Here is a 27,596-nt window from a genome sequence, read left to right as displayed (position 1 = left end):
AGTCTATATACTTAAATATTTTATTTATATAAATTTTTAGTTAAATTAAATGTTAATTATTAATATTTCATGGAAAATAAGCTTCGTAAAAATGTTAGGTTATGTGTCAAACGCTAACAAAAACTGTCATATTTGTTTACATTATATGCAAGTTCCATTGACGATGACTTTATAAGTAGAAATTATGAAAACTGTATTTTTACATCCCAGATATACTATAAAAATAGTTTGATTGGCCAATATTAATTAAGGTTAGTCTAATCTGCCTAATTTTGTACTAATATGACAGCTGCATTGATCCAGTCCAGTGACGGAATATACAGTGTGAAAAAAAAGGGCCCTGGAGGGAAAGTACCTCAAAACCTTAAGTTCATTCATTTTACTTAAAGGGGTCTTAAAATAATAAAATAAAAAAAACAATTATAGGGATTGACAGGGCAAGCTATGGTGACGCCATCTGCCAACCCCATTCGCAAATAGAACTGTCATTTTAATATCTGAGATATAAAAACAGAGCTTAAGGCCCCATACGCACGAGAGCTTAAAAAGCGTTGCGTGTGCGACGCACCCATAAGTAAGAGCGAGAAAGCGATATCTCTTTCTCACTCTTACTTATGGGTGCGTCACACACGCAACGGTTTTAAAACTCTCGTGCGAATGGGGCCTAAGTATATATTCTGTACACATAGTTATATAATGTATGTACACAAAAATTATATTAAAAAAAGGTATATTGAAAGTATAAACAGGCGGTCCAATCGCTTAAAATAAATCGATCACATATACTATAGGCTGAAGAATTAACAATGACTCATCGATTTAATGTTTTGGCTTTTTTATACCACGACGGTGGCAAACAAGCGTACGGCCCGCTTGATGTTAAGCGGCCACTACAGACTATTTATGAGATTTCTTATTTTAAATTAATTCGTTTTATCTTAAACTAACAGAGTTCATATACATATATATATATATATATCCTACAATATTTATTTATTTATTATATCTACCTTACATTTATATACATATTTCCATATGGACAAATCGGGGTCCCTTTGTTTGACATAATTATTGAAAGTAAATGTAATGATTGTCATATTATCATTTGTCATAATTCTGAAACCGTTAACTTTTCAGGATTTTCCTCGGGTTATCTTAGAAAGGTTAGGTTAGGTTTGTTTTATGGCAATCCTGAAAAGTTACGCGTTTCTGAGAAAAACCAAATTATGACTAATGATAATATGACAATCATTACATTATGACTTTCAATAATTATGTCAAAGAATAGAGACCCGGAGATCTAACATTTTGCGCATAACGCCTAGCGCAATAAAATACTACAAAATTCGATACTGTTATAATGTAGTAGATACATATGAGTTCCCGTAAAGGTAACCTTCCACGTTTTATTTATTTTACAATGTACAAAGATTTTACTAAGGGTGTCAGGCAAGCTCGGTTCTCCTCTCCGGCAAGCTTGCGGTTCTCCATACAAACGTAGTTCCGCTCTCATTTTAAAACGACTAGCTAGATTGCTCTAAAACTTTGTACTTACAATAGGATAAGGTATATCTATGTCTGTAATTAGTATATGTAGCTTTAGATACCATAGTTATAAAAATACAGCGAATTTAAGTTTTTCATATAAACTTGTCTTCGGTTACCGCGATAGTTACTCATGAAATAAAACTATGAAAACGGATTATATCGCGTATATTGAATTTATAATACATTTTTTTTTTCATATAAAACTTGTTTTTGCTCTATTTCGTTTGTTTTATAAAATGGATCTACTTACTTACTTCGCTGGCTCAGCGATCCGAAGTGGATCTTAGCCTCCGATACTAGGTTTCGCCATTCGTTCCTGTCCTGTGCGATCCGACGCCATTCAGCCGCCTGGATGTCACATAGGTCCTTCCGGACCTCATCGATCCACCGGTACCCAGTTAGTCGCCCCAGATAAGCTCTCTCACGATCCTCACGATGATAAACTGGACCTAATATTGTCTTCGGTTACCGCGATAGTTACTCATGAAATAAAACTATGAAAACGGTGTCACCCGTTGACCACGAACGCTGTAAAGAGTTCGAAACGTCGGGATGTATTATAAATTCAATATACGCGATATAATCCGTTTTCATAGTTTTATTTCAAACTGGACCTATATAAACGAATTTCAGACCTAGATATACCTCATGTCATTGTATTTGCAAAGTTTTATTACAATCCAACACGCAGTTTTAAAATGAGAGCGGAACTACGTTTGTATGGGAAGGTGCAATTCGGCCTAGCTTGCCGGGGACTATTAAATATTTATGTTAATGTCAGTACCTACACAAGGAAATTTTTAGAAATACATTCTTGTAATTGTTCGGATTCCCCCGAATATCATGCCCATTTTATTAAATATAAAATCGCCCCATAATATGTATTTATATCAAAACGTGGGACAAGTAGTACTCCATAAGATAATGCCTTATGGATATACTAGCTTAACATGCATAGTACTTGAAGGATGAAGGATGATAAAAATAGAGGGACGGGGTATAGTCTTAACTATATACAATATACGGGGTATACAATTATATTTCATTAAATCTCACATGTCTTCAAGATTATATTTATGGTCAGCCATGTTGGGCCGAAAACCAAGAAAACGACTAACATGACACTTGTTATTAATTGCTGCCATCTTTAAATCTAGCCAGTTTAAAATTTGTGGTGTCTTTATTACCTTATCTCTCTCCTCCCTATGCATCTTCCCTATATGTTTCTGCAGCTCCTTTAGGGCACTATATTGTCTTGGGCACAGCGTGCACTTGTCAGTGTTAACTGAATATCCACCTTATTGCAATGACATAGGGTATATTTATGGTCAGCCATGTTGGGCCGAAAACCAAGAAAACGACTAACATGACACTTGTTATTAATTGCTGCCATTTTTAAATCTAGCCAGTTTAAAATTTGTGGTGTCTTTATTACCTTATCTCTCTCCTCCCTATGCATCTTCCCTATATGTTTCTGCAGCTCCTTTAGGGCACTATATTGTCTTGGGCACAGCGTGCACTTGTAAGTGTTAACTGAATATCCAACTTATTGCAGGCCGAAAACCTAGAAAACGACTAACACGACGAGTGTAATCATTAATAATTACTTTATACGGTGTTTTTTTTTACCCTATCTCTCCTCTATCTCTCTCCTCCCTATGCGTCTTCCCTATATGTTTCTGCAGCTCCTTTTGAGCACTATATTGTCTCGGGCACAGCGTGCACTTGTGCGGGAACGCGGAGGAGTCGCCGTGCGCGCGGGCGGTGTGCCGCGCGCGGGTTGTGCTAGACGCGAAGCTGCGGTGGCATGTTTCGCAGGTGTAGGGTTTTGAGGTGCTGTGGGACTGAAAGTCAAAGGTTATTAGCCCCTAAATATACTCAAATAGACCCGGCGGAAGGCGTGGAATTCATATTTTCTATGGGAAGTCAACTCTTCGCGCCTACATTTTTTAAATTTTCTACTGACACAGTGGGTGTGCCAGAGTATGTTATTCGCAGGCTCTCTGAACTGAAATATGTCGCGCGTCTCGGTTGGGCTTAGTTTAAAAAATAACTGAAGAAACATTATATTACATTTATATATAAAATAATGAGCTAAATTTCCAAAAATGTCTACAAACATTTTACGTGACAGCTATTCCATATAAAATGAACTGTCAAAGGGACCATCATTGTCAAAAAAAAAACATCGAAGCGCGGGGTATAGATCACTGCCAACGTTTTCGTAGCGCTACTCTCGTTGACGATCCCAGCGTCTTCCCGCTTTGTAGACGAAAGCGACTACGAACAGAGAACCCGAGCGTGTTCTCGGCACTTAATGTGTTACAAATACAAATCTTGTTAAAGTTTGTTCCAATTTTTGTTTACAGTGGTTGCATGTGTATGGTTTCCAGTGTTTAAAAAAAACGTATACTCACAACTTTGAGGTGCCGCTTGAGACTAGAATTGGTTCCGAAGCTGGTCTTGCATATGTCGCAGGTGAATGGGCGTTCGTTGCGATGTGTCCTCTCGTGTACCTGTTAAAAACATGTACTGGTAAATATTTGTGCGTATTGGCACCGTGCGAAGAGCATGAAGCGATCGCAGCGAATTCAAGTTTTTCATACAAAACTTGTTTTTGCTTTAGTTCGTTTGTTTTATAAACTGGAGCTATATAAACTAATTACAGACCTAGATATACCTCATGTCATTGTATGTGCAAAGTTTCATTACAATCTAACACGTACTTAGTTTTAAGTATGAAAACGTGCAATTCGGCCGAGCTTGCTGGGGACTCTTAATAGTTTTGACAATATACGGGGCCTAAGTTGCAACCGCTGTGTGGCGCTGTCGTCGTGCACGGTTCCAATAGTCAAAGAATTTAATTAAGTGACAATCAATTTGAAAGTCGCATACTATCGCAAGGACCTCATACTATTGTCCTGAAACCTGTGACAAGGTACGAAATGATCATCATCGTCTTCCTCGCGTTGTCCCGGCATTTTGCCACGGCTCATGGGAGCCTGGGGTGCGCTTGGCAACTAATCCAGGAATTGGCGTGGGCACTAGTTTTTACGAAAGCGACTGCCATCTGACCTTCCAACCCAGAGGGTAAACTAGGCCTTATTGGGATTATACATATTATCCGGTTTCCTCATGATGTTTTCCTTCACCGAAAAGGCTGACCGGTAAATCATCATCATTAACTTAAGAGTTATTCTCTTGTCGGTGGAGTATCTTCCAGCTTTCCCTATCCTGCGCCAGCTCTTTGACTTTTTGATACGACACGACCCCTACATTTTCTTTCACTTGATCTAAAAAGCTGCGTCTGGGTTTTCCTCTACCCCGCTTCCTTCCTATCCGCCCCTCCACGATAATTTTAAAGAAGTGGTCGTGTCGTATTAAATGTCCAATCATTTGGACTGGTAAACATCAAATGATATTTCGTACATAAGTTCCGAAAAACTCATCCGCTAGGCCACCAGCGCTTGCGAAAAAAAATAACAACAAAGATACTGAAAATAAATTCCTTGTTAGTACGTTACGTACGTATGAGTCCAGAGTGATTTAAACGCGGTTAGCATATCACTTATCACACTGGTGCACGTATATAATGATGTCCCGCTCGCACATTGATGGCGACATCATAGCTTGCCCCTTTCTCTAGTTTAGTTCTATGAGAGTTAGCTTAAAGGGCTGGCATCCAGGCCATTTAATTCCATTAAAAAAAACAAGAATTTGACACAGTTCTAGGGATTGACAGGGCAAGCTCCATCTGCTAAATACTTTGACCGGCTAACCCCATTAAAAGTGTTATGTATTGAGATGGTTTTTAGAAAGGTTTCTAATATTTATAGCGCTGGCTTTTAGGTCTTACCTGTAAGTTGTAGCTCTCGAAGAAGCCTTTCCCGCAATAAGTGCACCTGTGCGTGGCGCCCCTGGCGGCCCGCTCGTGGCACTTCATGTGCATCTTCAGTAACGCCTGCGACCCAAATTTCTTGGAGCATTGCTCGCAGCTTAGGGTTTTTTCCTGCAAAAAAAACATGTAGCAATATGTTGACATGAAATAACAATAATCGTACCCTAGGGTTTTGGGTGCGGGAATGTTTTACGCCAATCAATACATTTTATAAGACAAAGTCCCCTGTCGGGTCTGTCTGTATGTTCGCGATGTACTCAAAAACTACTGAACGGATTTTAATGCGGTTTTCACCTATCTATAGAGTGATTCTTGAGGAAGGTTTAGGTGTATAATAGGGTATTTTCCACATGTTGAATTTTATAATAGATAGAAAATGAGCAATTTATCACAATAAATTTGAAACTAAAATATATATGTTTAATAAATAAATACAATTTTTATATAATATACAAATACAAAAATCACCGGTGAGCTCCATCTTAGGCCCTGTCTTCACTTTCCATCAGGTGTGACTAGGGCCAATCGCCGATCAGTTTATAATAAAAAAAAAACAAGATCAGTTAAAAAAAAAACATTTTTTAAACTTCCAAATAGGAAAAAAAATACGGTACCATTCGATTCCTTAAATTTTGTTTTAAAAAAATTGTACGGCAACAATATATATAAACGCAGTATTTTACCGACAAAATCACAATTTCCTTGTTTTCCACGGCTTCTCTTCTAAGCGATAGCGACGTTACATGCTGACGTCACGATGTAATGTCATTTTGTACATCATTTGTGACTTTTGTATTGCTTTAAGACAATGGGTCCCATACAGACATTTGATCCTCAAAACAAACCTGATCGACTGATACCATATTTGTTAAGGTTTTGTGTAAATTGGTTATACTACCCGTGCGAAGCTGGGGCGGGTCGCTAGTGTTATATATACAGTAAACACTTACCAGATCAACTTTTAATTTTAATACTATTTCTACGTCTCACGGCCATGATATGTTGCAGCTTGGTGTACTTACAAGATGTGTGGCCCTGTGTTTGGCCAGAGAGTGCGCGTACAGTCGAAGGCAAAAATATCGATACAGACAAATGACTCAAAAATATTGTGAACACGACTTTATTGTCTAAGGTGTAAGAGCGTACACATATTTTTGAAGCTTTGGGAATGTATATATATTTATGCCCTTGACTGTACTTGAACCGCTTGGGGCAGTCGGGACAGGCGTACCCGGGCGCGGCGCCATCCAGCCCGTCACGGACGCTTTGTGTAGGTACTAATTACTAGTGAAGCAGGAGAATGTAGTCACCCAAACACCCATTCACCCAACCCATTTACCCCGCTGTACTGAGATATTTACTCAAATACCCATTTACCTATTCACCCATACACCCAAAAACCCATTCACTTAACACCCAATTACCCAACCCAAACACCCGCACCCATATTCATACCATTTCCTTGTCTGAAATATTTTGCCTTACAGAGCGAGTAAAACTGAAATTTGCACACTGTTTTTAGGCATTAAAGCGACCTTGTTAGAGCCGCTGGAAACACGTATCGCTGTAGGTGTATGTCTTACCAGATGCGTGTCCCTGTGTTTGGCCAGCGAGTGCGCGTACTTGAACCGCTTGGGGCAGTCGGCGCAGGCGTACCCGGGCGCGGAGCCAGCCGCGTGCGCCGCCATGTGCGCGCGCAGCGCCATCCAGCCCGTCACCGACGCTTTACAGATCTTGCACTCGCGGACACGCGTTGGGTGGTACCTAGGACAGTTCTTTGTGAGACAAATCTCTCTCTCTCTCTCTCTCTCTCTCTCTCTCTCTCTCTCTCTCTCTCTCTCTCTCTCTCAATCTTTGTGTTCTTTGTGAAAAAAGTGTTTTAAACGACAAATAATCGTTGTCCAAGTTGCATATGCATATTTATGGACTCAAACCCTCATCAAAAAGCTAATTTAGTTTCATTTAATTTTAATTTTTATGATTTATAATCATAATAACTTATTTATAAAACCAATTTACACGTCAATAATAAATAATTAATAATAGTGATTTACTAATAATAGTAATAGTATATATAGTATATAGTTATTACAAACAGTTCTCATACACAGTTCGTTATATGAAACGTAGGTAAGTGTTACAATTTGGTGCCGTGACCAGTATATATGTAAATGTTCATTTATAACTGGTTTGATTTTCGAGAGCGTAGATTGTGGTCTTGGCCATTTTCCCCCACCTATCCCCCACCAACCAACGGACGAACATAGACGGTTAAAAGTTAAACTAAAATCTTATAGTAAAAATGGATGAAGGAGAACAAGTATGTGCTATATATATGGACATGACGAAGGCATTCGACTACGTCGATCATTCTATCCTTCTCAAGAAGCTCAGTGCCTATGGCATTCGTGGCAATGTATTGAATCTCATGAAATCGTACTTAAGTGGTAGAGAGCAGTACACTGAACTGTCACAAATATGTCTTAAATCACAAAGGCAGGTTTGTTACAGGTCCGAAAAACGAGATTTAGTGTATGGAGTGCCGCAGGGAAGCGTGCTTGGTCCGCTTTTATTCTTGCTGTATATCAATGACCTTCCTCGTCACATTAACTACCCAATGGTACTCTACGCCGACGACAGCACAGTAGTAATTGATTGCAAAGGTGATAGAGACTATGAATATGAAATTAATTACACTTTACATACTATAATTGAATGGCTCAAGAACAATAATTTAACGATAAATCTAAATAAAACTAAAATAATGCATTTTTATCAAAGAAAAGTAATGAGACCCATTGATTGCAATTATGAAGGATCGGTTATAGAATCAGTAAGCAATACAAGTTTTTTAGGTGTCCAAATTGACAATCATTTAAATTGGACAGCTCATACTGAGACAGTTTGTAAAAAATTAAATAAATATGCTTTCGCTTTGTACAAACTTTCCAAGCAAGTTAGTACGGAAGCTGTGATGATGGCTTATCACAGTTTCGTTGGGTCAACCTTACGATATGGGATCATCTATTGGGGTAATTCAGTCAACAGAGAAGCCGTCTTTATCGCACAGAAAAGATGCGTGAAAGCGATTCTAGGGCTTCACCTAACAGATAGCTGTGTACCACATTTTAAAGACCTGAAAATTCTTACATTCCCCTGCCTCTACATTTTTGAAATTGCGATGTACATCAAAACAAACCCAACACTATTCAGGACGGTCTCTGAGGTATTTGCTAGAAATTCCAGGTATCCTCAGAATCTCTTTCCTGTTTCCGCAAATACTGCCCTAATGCGCAAAAGTGTGTTCTGCTTAGCTAGTAAGATTTATAACAAATTGCCTGTCTATTTCAGAATGTTACCCTTAAATCAGTTTAAGCACAAACTACTAACATTTTTAATTGATAATTGTTTTTACACCATTTCTGAATTTTTGCTGTATAATTTTAACGCTTCTGATTTGACATGATTAATAATAACTAGATATTTATATAGATATGTAAATTTATTTCGCATGTTAGTATGTAAGGAAATTATTCAAGTTTTTGTACGCCATCAGGCAGGGTATAGTGCTACAAATATTTATTTACCGCCACTGTAATCAGTTTGACATATACTCACAAATAAAAACACTTTGAACTTTGAACTTTAAAGTTTATACTTTATAGTCTATGATGGTTCATTATTTTTCGTATGTGGGTATTTTTGCACATTGTAGTTTTTCCTCAGTCACCCGTTGACCACGAACGCTGTAAAGGGTTCTAAACGTCGGGATGTATTATAAATTCAATATACGCGATATAATCCGTTTTCATAGTTTTATTCCATGAGTTAAACTGAAAATTAAGGTAAACTCCACGGATAGCGAGATATCAGTTATATGAGTCATATCTTAATCTGACACGCTTAGAGTTGTGCCGTTCCCGGTAACATTACCCATTTTGTATAGAGAATGTTACCGAGCGAGAAATTTCCCCATACAAAATGGGGAATGTTACCGGGAATGGCACAACTCTAGACACGCTCGAGTAATTACAAAAATCCACTCTTGGGAGTCTTGGGCTCCCCTAACAAACCTTGGGTACATAATACAATATTTATTTATATATGTATGTATGTATGCATGTTTGTATACATGTAGGTATATATTGTTATTATTCTTATATGTGTAAGTGTATAAACAAAATATATATTGTTTAGAATAATTTGATTTGTGTTTCATATTTCCTCTCGCTTTCTACAATCCTGCACTAACTACACGTTTCTGTTTGACCCAATGGTTGACTGGTAGAGAATGCCTTAAGGCATTAAGTCCGCCTTTTGTACAATTTTATATCGTGCAATAAAGTTTAAATAAATAAAAAAAAATAACATAATTAAGGTTGAAAACGTTGAAATCGTCATCATCATCATCATGTCAGACGATAGACGTCCACTGCTGGACATAGAACTCCCCCAAGGCTCGCCACTCCGACCGATCTTGTGCCGCTCGCATCCACCGAATTCCCGCGACCTTCACCAGGTCGTCGCTCCATCTTGTTGGAGGCCTACCGACGTACCGACAGCTCGTCCTCGGGTATGTTGATGTTGAAATCGTTAGATAAGAAAAATGAAAAAAATAGTTGCCCTAGCTTTTGTAAACTGGATTTTACTCGTAATGTCTGCAGAGGCATTTTTTTTTAAACGTGATTTATGTACGCAGGGAAATAATGATTTTTATATAAAAACTAGCCTAATAAAGAACACTTACTTCTGCCGATGATTTTTGAGACTGCTTTTAACTGAGAAGACCTTGTCGCAGTCCTTACACGGGTGCACGTCGCCCTCAGCTCCATCTTTCACTTCTTTGGCGTTCAATCTACAAAAAAAAAAATACTCTGGAAAACCAACTTTGTCAAAAGGCGCAAAATTCAAATATTCTATGGAAGGACAAACTTCTGCACCTATATTTTTTAAATTTGCCGAGTTTTCATATACTACGTAAACAGTTTTATGACAAGTTTTCATAGATTTTAAACTAACACGGGACATAATCGCGTAAAAACTTACGTTTATTTATGGCCTGACGTTTCGAACGTGACGTTACGTCATACCATCGGATGTCGTGAGTGTTGTGTGTAGGCAAAGTGACAACCCTAGTGTACAAGTTAATAATCAAGATCAAGTGCGGGTAGTTCGCGGGTAGGAAGCGCTGGTGGCCTAGCGGTAAGAGCGTGCGACTTGCAATCCGGAGGTCGCGGGTTCAAACCCCGGCTCGTACCAATGAGTTTTTCGGAACTCATGTACGAAATATCATTTGATATTTATACCAGTCGCTTTTCGGTGAAGGAAAACATCGTGAGGAAACCGGACTAATCCCATCAAGGCCTAGTTTCCCCTCTGGGTTGGAAGGTCAAATGGCAGTCGCTTTCGTAAAAACTAGTGCCTACGCCAATTCTTGGGATTAGTTGCCAAGCGGACCCCAGGCTCCCATTAGCCGTGGCAAAAATGCCGGGACAATGCGAGGAAGATGATGATGAAGTGCGGGTAGTTCGCAAAACTCGCGCAGCAAGAAGATGTTGATACAATTCCTCGCCAGCCTGCCTGTGACCACGAACGTAACGTCACATTCGAAACGTCAGGCCATAAATAAACGTAAGTTTTTACGCGATTAAGTAGCGTGTTAGTTTAAAAATATGAGTGAAAATCGTGTTAGTTTAAATCAATACAAGTTTTCACAGATTATTTGTTACAAATAAATACGACATTAATGCATCGAGTGGCGCCCCCTACGCAAAGTTTAGCGTAATATTCCTTATTAGAAGCACATAAACTACCTTTCAATAATCCTAGCTTCTCTCTTCATACTCTTCTTGAGCTCTCTCTCTTTCTCCATCCTGTGCCGCGTCTCACTGGTCAATCCGAATGTATGCCATTTCGTGTGGACTAGGAACCGCTTCGGGTGTCTGAAGAGGAGGCCACAATGGGTACATTCGAAGTAGGTTTTTGGATTTGAGCCTGGAATACAATAATTATTTTATTTATATAAACTTGGGACGCCAGGTGGGGCGGAGGCCGATCGGACGTCCCAGGTATCGCTGGGGCGATGCCGTTGGAGTAGACTTGAGCGATCACCATGCCGATAACTGGCGGGAGATGGCACAGGATCGAGACGACTGGCGTACACTCGTGTCGGAGGCCAAGACTCATTTTGGGTCGCTGCGCCATTAAGTAAGTAAGTAAACTTTATTGCACAGTAAAAAATATACAGTTACAAAAGGTGGACCTAATGCAACACGGCATTCTGTACCAGTCAACCTTTAGGCCGAATAGAGAAGCAAAGTTGGTGCGGGGTAAGTAAAGAATTGTTAAAACTTGATTTACAGTACTATGTTAATTAAATCCCGAAAAGAAAGAAAAGAAGATTGTAAAATCTTAAAAAGACATGCTGCGCCGACCCCAAGTGAATGGGACAAGGGCAAGCGAATGATGATGTTAATTAAATCCCGAACTAAATAAAATGAACCAATTTTAATAAACCATGTCTATGAAACACTAGAAAACTAGTTTACAGACTAAAAAACATTTAATGCAACTGCTTTACAAATAACAATTGAAAACCGCATCTAAATCAGACACACAGAAACACACACACAACACATGCACGCACGCACGCACGCACGCACGCACCTACTAATTGATGGCACGTGGGCGGAGGAATACAGAATACAGAACTTTATTGGTAAAAGCAAATTTTACAGGTCACATTTTACATTTACAAAAAAATATATGTATTTTTAAACTTAAAAACATTTTTAGATTTAAATATAGTTAACATGAATATATTTTTTAAACTACCATGCAGAAGTCAACGACCTCATCGAGTATTTATAAATTCGTCAATGCTGTAGAATGCTTAGGCTTTATGCTGGCTATGCTAGGTAGAAGGAATCTTCAGGAGTCGGAGAGAAACCAGCGTGTATCTCTTATGGCATATATTGGGAGAGTGTGCGAGCACATATTTCTTATATCAATGAGGATATAATAAGATAGAGCGGTACTGTCATAGTAAATTTTGTAACCACTTTAAATTCACTGCCATCTATCGACGTACTTTAAAACTAAAAATGAAGATTTATAAAAATACGATAAAATGTATTTAAATATGGATAAATGATTTTTTTTATTTGCATTAATTATTTTTATATGATTTTGACCCATGTTCTTTCACTGGTATGCGTTAAAATTATAAATAACAAACGAAACAGTCAACGCCCTCTATACGAGAGTAGGCCAAAACTAGTGGCGCCATCTGATCGAGAATCAAATTTTCGTGGTTTTCGAGGCACGTTTTTTCCTTAGACTGTATCCATCTATTACGGAGTTATATCTATCTTTGCTTATATCTATCCTAAACATATGTCTATTGGTTATAGCACCACCTATGGACCGTCTTGTGAACTACGTACCCTGGTGGGTGCGTAATGTAGCTAAGCTATCTAGGGTTCGATAGAGGGAGTCTCATAGATGGTGCTGTTAACGCAAGTTAACACTAATCTTACCCTTTTTCGCAGCTTCCTTCGCTTCTGCAACATTATTATCTTCAACGATAACAGCGTCCGCGTCTAAAACATCTCTTGGTGTTGCGTTACTGTCTTTAAGGAATGGTGAACTCTCGCTTCCACTGCATTCCACTAGCTCCACCTTAAAGTAAGAAAAAATGTACTTATGTAGTTAGTTTATTTGACATTCATAAGCGCATTGTAATATGACTTATATGCCTACTTGAATAATAAACTAACTATCACACATTTATTTACATACAAGATATATACAGTGGTACTACGTAAACGAAATTAATAACTAGCTTAAATCTAAAATAGGCCCTTGAGGCATTGTACCAAGCATGCTGGCGGCATTTCCCCGCTGTATCGCAATGCTGATACGTTGTGCGAGAAAGCCGCCAGCTCTTCGGTCACCAGTTACGTCAACCAGACGCTTCGCGATTTCTGCAAACAACTTATGCGCGCTGGGACCCCATGGACCTAGAGTTTCAACTAACTTGATCTTATGAACTGATATTTCAAACATTAAATATTGATTGTTTATTTTTTTTAAATTACAGGAAATTAAGAATTTAATTAAAGTTATAATTCATGAGTATTTAAAATAGATAGTGTAAACTCCTTATAATGAGACTCCATATAGCGACTAACTCTTTATAGCATAAAAGTTGACTGACGTTGGTTACCATTCGTAATATAAAATACCTTGTTTTCTTAACAATATATAACAAATATAACAATACAGGCTTGGTTGGTGATGAAGGATGAAAAAAGTTTATTATATAAATTTAATTATTATTTATAATTATATTATAATATTAATTATTATTGTTATTATTAAGTTCGCCTTTGTACTGACTATTTCTGTGCCATATCTGTGTTCTGTATTTTATACAATAAAGAGTTTATACATACATACAAACATACTAACAGGGTTAAATAAAAGCTTGTAAAAAGAGTACCTTAATTTCGACTATATCTTCTTCAATAATCTCTTTCTTGATATCAACTTCTGCTATTATGTCTTCTTTCTCTGAATCAGATCCATTGGACTCTCTCCTCCTCTCCCCTTTTTCAGTCTGGTTATTCATAAGACTCCGTCTTAAAGGTTTGCAATGAATTTCACTCTGTATAGGTAGTTCCTTTTCACTGTTTGTTTTACTTAAATCATCTGGCAACTCATTAATGACAGTTTTCTTTGTTTTAGCATGATCTTCCTTTTGTAATTTAGTATTTAAATCTATAGATTTGTTTGGGCAGCTTTTACTGGTTAAATTTAGACCATGGATGTCCGATTTCGTATCTTTAACTTCCAATCTTGCTCTTAGCAAATCGGTATTGGGATTAGAATCATCTGTGCTTATTTTATGACTTAAATTAATTGTGGTTTGTAACTCTTTACTATTGTCTATTCCGTGTAATTTCGTGTTTCTCATATCCAAACTTGATTTGTTTAATGTGTTATTTAAAATATCAGTATTTACATTTTTTAACTTATCTTTAGGTGTACTATTTATAAGTATATCTTCAATAAGTTTCACTGTGTTCTCTAAGCTTTTTCGTCTATTAGTGTCAATTAAAGATTTTTCTGGTACTTTTGTTGAATTGTGACTATAGAATTGATTTTCTTGTACTGTATTATACTGATCATGATTTGACTCCATTCCTAGATGTTTTTGAAACGCTTTAGTATGTATTTGAGGTATATTTATTGGTACCTTCCGACTGAGATTCTCTCTGTAATGCAAGTTGTTTATATCAAACTTTTTGCTTTCAGGATTGTGGTAATTCATCAAGCTAGGCCCGTGATCACTGTGTGTGTTCAAATTCATCGGAAGAATGTTGTTTTCAAAATTGCTTGGTGTCGTATTATGTGGCAAATTAGGATTTGGATGGACATAGTTTGTTTGAAAGTTCATTTGATGATAGTTTGGGAAAGGGCTCATGGGATGCCCCATATTCAAAGGCGAATGACCGAAAGATCGATAGTCCGGTATATCGTAGACCGGAGCTTCAGCTTCAGGTGCTTGTTGAGGCATTTTGGGCAAGTTACCCAAGTTATGCCCTAAATTCATTGGATTTGACATTTGAGTCATATTCACAGGGATTCCCATATTTATAGGTACATCGTTCGGCCCGTAAGGCCCACTGTTGTGTAACATAACTAGTTCAACACTAAAATTAACACACTATTTAGATTTAAAGTTCATTTTGTGAGTTAAAATCGTAAAGTAAACACGATCGCAAACAGTGTAGAAAGCCATTTTGACATATTTCTCGTCCACCCAAAAACCGGTGATAAATAAGTGATAAGGATTGACTTTGTACATGGATTCCGGTTTGTTAGAATCGATCGATTGGTTGGTGTGTATGTATTATGATTAAATATAATTCAAAAATTACAAAACTGATTGATTATTATGCTAGGCGTTGATGAAAATACAAAGTAAAGACATGAATGCGTATATTTTAATGTAATGTATATTGTGACATTTTACTTTAATTTTTATTTTAGTTGTTATGACAGTTGTATTATTTTTGTGATTATTTCTATCTAAATGTATATATTATGAATTGTCCTAGTATATAAGCGACTTGGTTTCTGTTGACTGTAATGCTTATATATTTTGAAATAAATAAATAGAAATAGAAATAAATAAATAATGGGAATACGACATGACATGTACCTCAAACCGGTAATGCGTAGCCTGATCGCGTCACTTGAATAATGTTGTTCTCATTGATTTTTTTTCCGGTTTTCAGTCATTGTCGCTTTGACATTTGTCAAAGATGGTTGTATTGTATTCGTAGTTTGTGTGTACTTTGATTGAATTATTTACGCGTGATTCACTAACTGGATTACAAAGATCCTTTAATTACTCAATTAAACTGATTAATAATGGCGTTGAGCGCTAAAGCGGAAGATTACTTCCGTACAATGAACCCGCTGGCCGCAAAAATGTACGAAGACATTTGTGAGGCGAAAAACTCTTATGAAAACATCTGGGATACGCTTACTGAAAAGGAAAAGGTATGTTTATTTGCTTCCTTGTTTGCCGTTTTCTATTATTTAATCGCTGTTTGCGTTCTTAAGTAAGATTTATGTAAGAATCTTGCACCGATGCAGCATTTTCATATACATGAGGCCATTGCCCTGCAATTATAAATAACTCTACCTCTTCGAGTGATAGTATGAAATTAAACTCACGTTAGTGATCATTAAATAGCAGGAAAACACACGCTACTCAGTTTTAATTATCACTTATGATCTTAGAGATAACAGTATTTTGAGTTTTTCTATTTTAATCCCCTAATTGAGTAGTAAACACCCCAATAATCGACATGTGAAGACCCAATATTCGACACCCTGCTGTCAACTTTACTAGTAATACATAATGATTGAAAATGTTGATTATTGGAGCTGTGTCGGGCACAGGAGCCTCGTATGTTGTGATAATTTTTTTTTTCTTTGTAAAAAAAAGTAGAATCTATTACTATGATTCCACTGTCTGTCTGTCACCAGGCTGTATCTCATGAACCGTTATAGCTAGACAGTTTAAATTTTCACACATGATGTATTTCTGTTGCCGCTATAACAACAAATACTATAAAGTACGGAACCCTCGGTGGGAGAGTCCAACTCGCACTTGTCCGGTTTTTGTAAACATTGTACAACATTCTAACAAACTGTGCTAATATTGTCCCCTGGCTGATGACACAGAATAACAACAGGAAATAGTTGATTGACCCTTAAATTTGTTTGTGTCTGTTTTAGTTACATATTATGATCATTGCGCTAGTTTCCGTCCATGCTCTAGTTTTCGTCCACTTGACATATTAGCAAAATAATCGCGTCCAATTGACATATTGTTTAGTCATTAAGTCCAAATAAGTCAAAATTTGTGCCCAAATGTAGGTTTATATTAAAATTTCTACAGACAAAAACTAGCGGAATTCTGATTCCCCTGAATTTGAAACTGACTTACTGAAACTGTTGTTCCAGACTGAAATACTTAACGAATCAATCATAAAACCTGAGATCTCTCTAAAATACGCTCTACTTGACACACTAGAGTTCGATTTAGACAACCCGCCGGTCCGCAAAGATGACCTCATGTCATTCTTCGGTCGAGACCACGGGCAGAGGATCATTCAGGATGAAAACACTTCGTATAGAGATGAGCATTCCGCTCCGTTCCTTTATCAGACAAATAGCCAGCTGAATCTTTGTGTATTGAGTGAACACAGGTATGTTTGATTTTTACACACTTTTATTTAGCTTCACTGCGTATATACTATACCTATATTTGTATCTAGTGCTTCAAATCTTGTAACTGAAATTTGAACCACTTCCCGGTATCTGATTCAGTTAAAATTTGTTGTACTGCCGTAATTCCGATGACAATACAATGAGATGCTAACATGGAGCTGATCTGATGATGCAGTCGGAAGATAACTAAAGGAACTCCTCAAAAAATACAAACACATCGAGATCAGTCTGATTAGAAAAGTCGCGGGAAGTACCGTAAACACCCTAATAATCGACATGTTAACACATTCAGCGCCAGCCCGAGCTACGCGCTACGAACGTAGCTGATAACAAGGGAAAAACCGTATGTAGCGAAAAGCGCCTACGAACAGAGAACTCCCTTGGCGAGTCACTGGCACTGAATGTGTTAAGACCCAATATTCGACACCTCGCTGTCAACTTTATTGCTATGATATTATGATTGAAAATGTCGACTATTGGAGATGTGTCGGGCACTGGAGCCTCTACGTTTCTAGTTAGACATGCAAATGAGAAATACAGTCAGCAATAAAAGTTTGCGTCACATATTTAGGGTTCCGTACCCAAAGGGTAAAAACGGGACCCTATTACTAAGACTCCACTGTCCGTCTGTCACCAGGCTGTATCTCATGAACCGTGATAACTAGACAATTGAAATTTTCACAGATGATGTATTTCTGTTGCCGCTATAACAACAAATACTAAAAACAGAATAATATCAATATTTAAATGGGGCTCCCATACAACAAACGTGATTTTTTTGCTGTTTTTTTTCCGTAATGGTACGGAACCCTTCGTGCGCGAGTCCGACTCGCACATCTGCAATCAATATCACAGAGCTTAGATATAAATGCAGTGGAAAAAGTCACTGTCTCTGGCGAGGATCAAACTCGTGACTATGGATCACTAGCCCATCGCTCTGCCAACTGAGCTACCGAGATTTCACTCAATGACAGCGAAAACTTCCACCATATCATGTTTAAGTGTTAATATACTAGTAGTATGAGTGAGTTGGTAGCAGTGGCGTAACGTAGCCGTGGGCGAAATCGCATCAGCGAGGCCATTTTCTTTAACTGTGCCCGTAGGGGCCTCGCGCGAGGCTCCCCTTGGTCGGTACGCCACTGGTCGGTAGCCTGATTTTTAGGGTTCCGTACCCAAAGGGTAAAAACGGGACCCTATTACTAAGACTCCGCTGTCCGTCTGTCTGTCACCAGGCTGTATCTCATTAACCGTGATAGCTAGAGAGTTGAAATTTTCACAGATGATTGTTGCCGCTATAACGACAAATACTAAAAAGTACGGAACCCTCGGTGCGCGAGTCCGACTCGCACTTGGCCGGTTTTTTTAATAAAAAGGCGTCAAGATCGCTTACCGTCTTTCTAATGCAAAAAAAAACGAACTATAACTTATTGTAAATTTTGCTAGGCCACCAAAAGAGCCCCCCACATCGCCGCCCCCCGTGATGTCAGAACTAGCGATGTCCCATTCAAAGGTCGTCAGCGAACTGAAAAACGCCCTGAAATCACACGATATTCTGAAGTATAAAGAGCCTCAAGAGAAAGACGCTTCGCCTGGATTCATTACCAAATTTATGGGTAAGAAAGTTTTTATTCGCGTTTTGTCCTTTATAAAGGACATGTGGTTTTAGCAATCTCACATTAGTGTACGGAAGCGCTCAAGTCTATAGAAAGCGTATTTAACCATGTTGCAACCGACATTGCGATTTCACACGCTAAATAAAGAACTTAATAGAGAACTAGGCTCTCCGAAACATGTGACTAAAAATACACGAGAAAATCGTAAAATTTGCTTAAGGCCCAGTACGTTCGTGTTCTTCTCTCACTCTCGCTGAGCGTAAGCGTAAGCAAGATGGATGTGCGTGCGTTTTAATAATAAAAAAAAGTAATTGCTGAGTTCCCGCAAGCATAATATTGCTCATTTTTAGAAATATTTATAATATTTTTAGTTTTTGTGCAAAATTTATGATAATTTTTTAAAGTGTATTTTAGGCTTATGTTCGTGATTTTTTTCTATCGATCGTAAGTTAAAAACTCAGGATTAGAATCGCCTAAGTCCCTAGAGGAAGGCCTCAAGATTGCTAATTAAAATTTTGGCAACCGTATTGTGATTTGTGATTTTAAAAAAGCGCTACGTTTCAAAAACTCCGTTCTCTGAGTAGGCTTAATGTTAGTAACTCTCTCTCTCTGGTCGGTCCCTCATGTCTAAGGATTGTTGTGAGTATCAGGAGCATCTGGTATCAGAGGGGCTACCGCGAAAACCGAAATTCGCAAATTGCGGGGATCTTTCTCTTTTACTCCAATGAAGGTGTAATTAGAGTGACAGGGAAAAATACCCGCAATTTGCGAACTTCGATTTTCGCGGTTATAGCTTAGGTTGCATCTGGAGCGGATGATCTGCCTTCACCGGTCTCTGTCCAACGCGTCTTTGACGACCGTGTAGAAAGCACAGGACGACGACACGACACGACGAGTCTTTATCTTGATCGGTCCATCTTGTTAGTAACTCACGATAGTTTAAATTCGATTTTATGAAGTACATATTAATTTCAGGTAACTTCAAACCCAAAGACGAGGAACGCGAGTGCCTAGTGGGCGGCACGGCGGCACAAATAGTGGCGTCTAGTGAGAACTTCTTCCGGACTAACTTCAAGAGCCCGCACTCAGAGAACAAGTTCGAGAACTATAGAAGTAGCATTGCGAAGAGCAGCAGTGGTATGCATCCTCTATATTTATATCTTATATCCTCCGAAGTCCTAATCCCAATGTCCTTTTAAAAGGACAAAATCAAATTGAATTTTGAACTATAATGGAATAAAAGGAGGTTCCAAATTCAAAACTGTAAAAATGACTCTGGGACTTAGGAGGCTACTGTTTCGTAGTAAACTCTGTTTATATAAAACAATACTATAGTGGCGTCCCGTGAGAACTTCTTCCGGCCTAGCTTCAAGAGCCCGCACTCGGAGAACAAGTTCGAGAACTATAGGAGTAGCATTGCGAAGAGCAGCAGTGGTATGTATCCACTATATTTATATCTTATATCCTCCGAAGTCCTAATCCCAATGTCCTTTTAAAAGGACAAAATCAAATTGAATTTTGAACTATAATGGAATAAAAGGAGGTTCCAAATTCAAAACTGTAAAAATGACTCTGGGACTTAGGAGGCTACTGTTTCGTAGTAAACTCTGTTTATATAAAACAATACTATAGTGGCGTCCCGTGAGAACTTCTTCCGGCCTAGCTTCGAGAGCCCGCACTCGGAGAACAAGTTCGAGAACTATAGGAGTAGCATTGCGAAGAGCAGAAGTGGTATGTATCCACTATATTTATATCCTCCGAAGTCCCAATCCCAATGTCCTTTTAAAAGGACAAAATCAAATTGAATTTTGAACTATAATGGAATAAAAGGAGGTTCCAAATTCAAAACTGTAAAAATTACTAGGACTTAGCTAGTGTTTCGTAGTAAACTCTGTTTATATAAAACAATACTATAGTGGCGTCCCGTGAGAACTTCTTCCGGCCTAGCTTCAAGAGCCCGCACTCGGAGAACAAGTTCGAGAACTATAGGAGTAGCATAGCGAAGAGCAGCAGTGGTATGTATCCACTATATTTATATCCTCCGAAGTCCCAATCCCAATGTCCTTTTAAAAGGACAAAATCAAATTGAATTTTGAACTATAATGGAATAAAAGGAGGTTCCAAATTCAAAACTGTAAAAATTACTAGGACTTAGCTAGTGTTTCGTAGTAAACTCTGTTTAATTCATAATTTATTTATTGCATCCATGGTTTACATTTGGTGGATACATACATAGTAGGTTTCACATATTTTTTTTATACCACGTCGGTGGCAATCAAGCATACGGCCCGCCTGATGGTAAGCAGTTACCGTAGTCACATGGACCCTGGTAGGGCACAGCAATAGTCTTAAATCTAAAGTATGCTAGGTAATAGTACGAATGTAATCATTATATAAATTAGTTCTTATAACAATGGTTAAGATATTGTAATTTAAAATTATATTATAGGAAAATGTAGGGTATATAATATTTCAATTTCAATTTCTTTATTTTTCAATTTAGGCATTAAAACATTCATTCCAAATAATCACAAATCACAAAATACATTACAATACAATACAATATAATTATATCAGTTAATTTAATAGTTATGTCAAGAATATATTAATAACGGGTCACTCACGTATTTTATGTCGAAAACGCTTGACATGTTTCACTCCGTACCGAGGAGCGTCATCAGGAGCTTGCGTCGACGGTGACGGACCGGCGCAGACTGCGGGCCGCAGCCCTCCGCGCCCAATGACTCGGCGCGGGCGGGCAGAAGACCCGTTATTAATATATTTAATATGTCTGTGTCTCACGGAAGTTTTGTTAAGTCAAGAATGTCAAGAAGTATATGTAAAACAAGAATGTTTATGTAAAACAATACTATAGTGGTGTCTAGAGAGAATTTCTCGCGGGCCAACTTCAAGAGTCCGCACTCGGAGACCAAGTTCGAGAACTATAGAAGTAGCAGTGGTCAGTACTTATTTGACCGAGCGAAAGCGAAAGTCTCCGTTTCAGCTTAGACATAAATGCTTTTGTTTGGCCGGCTGTTCTCTACAGTTCGCATTTCTCTATCGATTCTAGTGAAATTTGGTGAGTTTTTCGATGTTAGAAACAGATGTATCTATGTACATTAAAGATATAGAATAGAATATCATATCATTTATTTCAGTATAAGTACACAGTTTTACAATACATACAGAGAAAGAAAAAGAAAAAAAAGATAACTAACTTGTACACTGTATATAATTATACTGAAAAAGGTGAACACTCAGCATAATGCCAGGTCCTACAGAAGTAGTACGCTGACGCTGGTCTTCCGTGGACACCTGTAGGGAGCGTAGTTGCGCGCAGCTACCAACTACAGTAAAGTTACTAAGATAACTATAATAATTATTACGACAATAAACAACGAAGCGGCAATGAAGCAGTTGACATCAAATAATATAGTATGATTAGCATGGTATCATGATATCAACGCCATCAGATATATCGGAGCGGCCAAGGCGCTCACAAATATCTGAACACGTCTCTATTGTCAAGGCGTTAGAATGCGTGTTCAGATATTGTGAACACCTCGGCCGCTCCGATAAATCTGATGGCGACTGTACCTATGGATATCATAAGGATAAGGAAATTAAGGATATCAACGTAAATCAATACCCATTTCATCTAAATCGACTTGGACATTTTTATGTGAACATTAAATTATACAAACATTAGTAGGGTTATAGGGTACACAAGCCTTACGAACAGGTATTTCTTAGTAAAGGTTTCAACACACCACAGCGAAATCATCGAATACGAGTTACGAGTTGATAAAACACGTACCTATTGTTGCTCATAACAAATGTTAGCTCAGGCATTGTGCATATGCGTTAGCTCATCTATGTAACTAAACTGTGCTTCCAACCTTTATTTTTAGGGTTCCGTACCCAAAGGGTAAAAACGGGACCCTATTACTAAGGCTTCTCTGTCCGTCTGTCTGTCACCAGGCTGTATCTCATGAACCTAGACAGTTGATATTTTCAAAGATGATGTATTTCTGTTGCCGCTATAACAATAAATACTAAAAACAGAATAAAATAAATATTTAAGTGGTGCTCCCATACAACAAACGTGATTTTTTTGCCGTTTTTTCCGTAATGGTAAGGAACCCTTCGTGCGCGAGTCCGACTCGCACTTGACCGGTTTTTAACCCTATACATATAGGGCACACTTAGATTTTACATATATGGCAAAAATGACCACTCTATAATGACATCTTTTTATATTTCTTTCTTATTAGGAACTAATAGCTTCTCCCCGCGTCTTTGTCTGCGTGGAATGATGATTATGATAACTGATAAAAACTACCCCATGTCCTTTCTAGGGCCCAAACTATCTCCGTACCAAATTTTGTCCAAATCGGATCTGCGGTTTAAGCGTGAAGAGGTAACAGACAGACCAGGGGTAGGAAACCGATATTTGCTCCATACAAAAATACCGATATTATTACGTTCTTTTTCGTTCTTTTGTTTATAATTTAATTTTTAATGGGACGTTTTAATAATGCAAAATTGTTTCCTAAATACATGTTTCAGTCCTACGTAATGAGCATAAAAAAAATCAAAATATTGGGCTATTTCGGGGTTTTTAAAAAATACCGGTTCCGAGCCCTGAGACAGACACTGCATTTGTAATATTATAGGGTGGGCCAGTGATAAATTCTCTTTTCGTATTGATGTGTTTCCTTAAAATGCATTTATCATTGGCCCACCCTATACTAGCGACACGGCACGCGGCCCGCGCGACGTCCCAGTCCGCCGCGGCGCGGGGGAACTTGTAGCAGCTGCCCGTGCGCGGCTCCCACGAGTACCCTGGACATAGAGGAATATAAGTAACTAGCGACCCGCCCCGGCTTCGCACGGGTGCAATGCTGATGTATTACACATATAAACCTTCCTCTTGAATCACTCTATCTATTTAAAAAAGCCGCATCAAAATCCGTTGCGAAGTTTTAAAGATCTAAGCATACAGACAGAGATCCATCCAGACAGCAGGAAGCTACTTTGTGTTATACTAATATGTGGTGAAGTATGGATTTTTAGGACTTAGAATAGAATAAAATAGAATATATTTTATTTGTAGGTAGTAATTGTACATCGTCATATTCAAAAATTATTTACAATTAGAAGAACAATAAAGGAGGCAATAAAAATCTCGTTTTCGCCCCTAACTCTTAATGTCAATATCCAGAGAGGAAAATGGAGACAACGTTTGTATATAGAAGCATAATAGAAGTGATCGTCCCCTTTCCTCTTAAGAACCGGGCCTTCGTAACTGATACTAGAGCGTTACTGTCATAGTAAATTTTGTAACTCCAGTAAATTCACTGCCATCTGTCTGCCACTTTAAAATTAAAAATGAAGATTTATAAAAATACGATAGAATGTATTTAAATATAGATAAATGATTTTTTTTTATTTGCATTAATTATTTTTATGATTTTGACCCATGTTCTTTCACTGATATGCGTTAAAATTGTTAAATAACAAACGAAACCGTCAAAGCCATCTATACGACAGTAGGCCAAAGCTAGTAGCGCCCTCTGAACGAGAATCAAATTTTCTTGATTTTCGAGGCACGTTTTTTCCTTAGACTGTATCCATCTATTACGGAGTTATATCTATCTTTGGATCGAATTATGACTCAGTACATAGTAGTTTGTTTAGTTATTAATCTACTGGCCTATTCCTTTGTTATTCGTACGAGTATAACTCATTAGCTTATCTACGTGCTTAAATAGGTATGTCTCGTCCATACTAATTAGATAACTGATATGAATCACAAGAATCCAGATACCTACCTCTACCTACTCAATTATACCGCTGGTTTGCGCGCGTCTTATAATGCGTAATTCTTTTCTTTATTGACGTGATAACCAGGGGCGTAGCTAGAGGATATGGCGCCCGGGGCAGTCATCAAATTTGTGCCCCCTGACGACTGACAAAAGTTTCCCTGCTGCTGCCTTTTGCCCATTTTGGCGCCCCCCCCCCCTTGGATGGCGCCCGGGGCACTTGCCCCCTCTGCCTGCCCCCCCCCCCCTAGTTACGCCACTGCAGACGTGCCGTTCACACATAGAAACGCAAGTGTTTTGATGTATAGCGTGTCCGCCCTGTGCCTTAAGTATGGATTGATAACATGACTATTTTTTCCAGATCTCTCGGAAGAAAACCGCGGCCTCCTATCATCGAGCCAGGCGTCGTCGGGAACCGACTTCCAATCCACAGAGACTTTGACCGACTCCGTGCCAAAGACGGGTTATGATTTCCTGGACAACTGGTAATGACCGATCTCATACGTACTGATGTGCTTAAATGGGTTAAATCTACCTAAATTATGGTTTATGTCACTCACGTTTATAGTCGATGATTGCTCGACATGTTACGCTCCATATATAGTCGAAACTCTTGAAAGTACCCTCAAGAAATATTAACTCTATACTTAGTCATGTTTTTATAAAAGCACATGTATTTTACTTTCCTCGTATTCGAAATGAAAAGTAGAGTGTTTAAACCACCATATAACATGTTGAAAATTATTGAGGGCGCCACTTTCTACGTAACTGTCACTTTTTTGACGTAAAATGCTTAAACATGGCAACAATTTAGTATGGAATTTATTTAGTTCCGTTTTATTTAATTTCTACTATTTTATGTCGCACTATACCTACATCTTTATATTCACCTTCAATAGATTTACAAAGGAAAGAAACAATTTATGTGAAACCATACTATTTAGGTACATATCCGACTCGCTCGCACACGCATAGTGGCATTGACCGCCGGCATCATCGGCGAGACAGCAATATAATTATGCGCGTGCGATAGAGAAAGGAAATGGGGGTGAACGTACGGAAATTCTACGTGCTCAGCGTCCTTACTTTATGCATAGTTCTGAACTTAATACTTAATGTTAATATTATGGAAGATAACATATACTTATCTTGCATCCATTGCGTTAGTATTATTGCTTGCCAAATATTAAAATTAGTTATACTAATCAGTGGTAGGCCTGTCGCAATACTAAATGTATGTGAGAATTATTAGTTCACTCCTAGTCTCCGTTTTAGACTAGATGTCACTAGTGGTCGAGTTAGATACTCATATTTTAATTACTAAAGTTAATGTGGAGAAGACCGTCTGCCGATTTAGTGCATAATTATTTTCCATCGTATTTTCACGGAAACGTACGAACGTGTCTCGCTATTTCAGTCAGTCTCGGTACAAGAAGTACTGAGGTTGACTGAAGTAGCATGACAAATACGAACGTTTCCGAGAAAATACGATGAAAAACAATTATGCATTTCATCTGTATGAGGTAAGACCGTCTACAAGATCTTTCGTCGCGAAGGAGCGAACCTCTTCCTTTCTGACTATGTCTGAGCGACAAGGGCCTGACACTCTTTGATAGAGAAAGATAGTCTTATTGCGATTCCGATAAGAGGAAAGAGAAAATAGTGCCATGCTTTGTCCTTATCACCGACCGGGTGGCATCATAGGTAGGAGGCGATGGCGAAATACCGAAATTTATAAGAGTGAAAGAGAAGAAATCCTATGCTGCCAAAATTTTATATGAATATTCTTTCTCTTACCCCCGGTCGCTCGGTGGCGCGTCTATAACTACTTGTATATACTATGTTTATGATAAGCGAAGTACGTATTCAAATACGAGATTTCTTGCTGTATGGCCTATGACGGTCTTACCAACCAAAAAAAATATATGCCGGTCTTCACCACATTGAACGTATAAGTTTATTTTAGGTATTTAATATGTATTATTATATTAAAAATGAAACTTCTTCCTGTAATAAACCTTAACTGAGTGCGTTAAGGTTGCTATTTCAATGACAAACCAGGGTTTCTAAATAGATAGTTTTTTATTAAGGACCATCATGATTGAAATGTCTATGGTTCACGAATAAAATTCTCTATAGCCAAGGATATACTAAAACACACCTGATTGTCAGTAGAAAAAGGCGCGAAATTAAAATTGTCTATGGGAGACCAACCCTTCGCGCCTGCGTTTTTTAAATTTGCCGCCTTTTTCTATACAAAGTGGCTGTACCAGAGTATATTTATTATTGGCCATAGACATAGGATCAGAAGCGAGCCACCTAAAAAAGCCCGGCGGGCCGCGGTAGCAGTGACGTCAGCGACGTCATAATGACGTTATTATGGCGTCATAACGACGTCGCTGACGTCATAATGACGTATAAATGCTGTTAGGGGCAGGTTACGCTGATCTAAATATATTCTTGAATTCTGGAAGTTTAGATCATAAATTCATAAGCAGTCGAAAGGTTAAAGATCTTCTTTGCATTTACGAATCTCAGTAGTCTGATTTTATTATACTTTATCCTAGTTATGCTTGGAGGATATAACCAACGGAGACGCCTTGTCTGTAATTTGCTGTACAAAAAGTCTGCCAATTTATGCGGGGGAGGGGAACGTCAAATGTATACGCAACGTCAAAATTGCCATGTCAGATAAACGTCAGTCCATACATTGTGTATAACCATTGGCAGACTATTTTCGACAGAGGGGAACGCCTTTTAATGGCTACTCAGTTTGGTTATATCCTCTAAGTAATTATGTATAGAAATTGGTGTACTCTCAAAATTGTTCGTGCATTTGTTGTGTATGCAATGATTTTTGAAACTATATTTATTTGTATTTCCAAATATATTATTATGATA

The 27,596-nt window shown here is 38.1% G+C and overlaps 2 protein-coding genes across 2 annotated transcripts; one reads left to right on the top strand and one right to left on the bottom strand.

The window, feature by feature from the left end:
• Positions 1 to 1,850: 1,850 nt before the first annotated feature.
• Positions 1,851 to 15,263, bottom strand: LOC134753682 (zinc finger and SCAN domain-containing protein 26-like). Its single transcript, XM_063689622.1, has 9 exons — positions 13,950 to 15,263; positions 12,985 to 13,126; positions 11,260 to 11,440; positions 10,194 to 10,301; positions 7,030 to 7,210; positions 5,405 to 5,557; positions 3,966 to 4,064; positions 2,163 to 3,392; positions 1,851 to 1,997 (listed from the first exon to the last, which is right to left on the bottom strand). Exons 1-8 carry the CDS (start codon positions 15,147 to 15,149, stop codon positions 3,174 to 3,176), a joined length of 2,283 nt encoding a protein of 760 aa, XP_063545692.1. The 5' UTR covers positions 15,150 to 15,263; the 3' UTR covers positions 1,851 to 1,997; positions 2,163 to 3,173.
• Positions 15,264 to 15,791: 528 nt separating this feature from the next.
• On the top strand, positions 15,792 to 27,058 carry LOC134753570 (uncharacterized protein C1orf198 homolog). Its single transcript, XM_063689480.1, has 5 exons — positions 15,792 to 16,018; positions 16,991 to 17,235; positions 18,701 to 18,870; positions 19,846 to 20,007; positions 25,057 to 27,058. Exons 1-5 carry the CDS (start codon positions 15,887 to 15,889, stop codon positions 25,182 to 25,184), a joined length of 837 nt encoding a protein of 278 aa, XP_063545550.1. The 5' UTR covers positions 15,792 to 15,886; the 3' UTR covers positions 25,185 to 27,058.
• The last annotated feature ends 538 nt before the right edge of the window (positions 27,059 to 27,596 follow it).

Source organism: Cydia strobilella, chromosome 27 (genome assembly GCF_947568885.1).
Source record: "Cydia strobilella chromosome 27, ilCydStro3.1, whole genome shotgun sequence".
Taxonomy (NCBI): domain Eukaryota; kingdom Metazoa; phylum Arthropoda; class Insecta; order Lepidoptera; family Tortricidae; genus Cydia; species Cydia strobilella.
Note: the sequence above shows the minus strand (reverse complement) of the source record. Positions and strands in the feature narration are given on the sequence as shown.

Bases quoted from the DNA above. Each gene is read 5' to 3' on its own strand.
- LOC134753570 (XM_063689480.1), top strand. From the start codon at position 15,887: ATGGCGTTGAGCGCTAAAGCGGAAGATTACTTCCGTACAATGAACCCG. The intron at 17,236-18,700 runs GTATGTTTGATT...AAATTTTGCTAG, and splicing joins TGTGTATTGAGTGAACACAG to GCCACCAAAAGAGCCCCCCA. The intron at 20,008-25,056 runs GTATGCATCCTC...TATTTTTTCCAG, and splicing joins CATTGCGAAGAGCAGCAGTG to ATCTCTCGGAAGAAAACCGC.
- LOC134753682 (XM_063689622.1), bottom strand. From the start codon at position 15,149: ATGTTACACAACAGTGGGCCTTACGGGCCGAACGATGTACCTATAAAT. The intron at 5,558-7,029 runs GTAAGACATACA...TTTTTTTTGCAG, and splicing joins AACACAGGGACACGCATCTG to GAAAAAACCCTAAGCTGCGA. The intron at 4,065-5,404 runs GTAAGACCTAAA...TGTTTTTAACAG, and splicing joins TCGAGAGCTACAACTTACAG to GTACACGAGAGGACACATCG.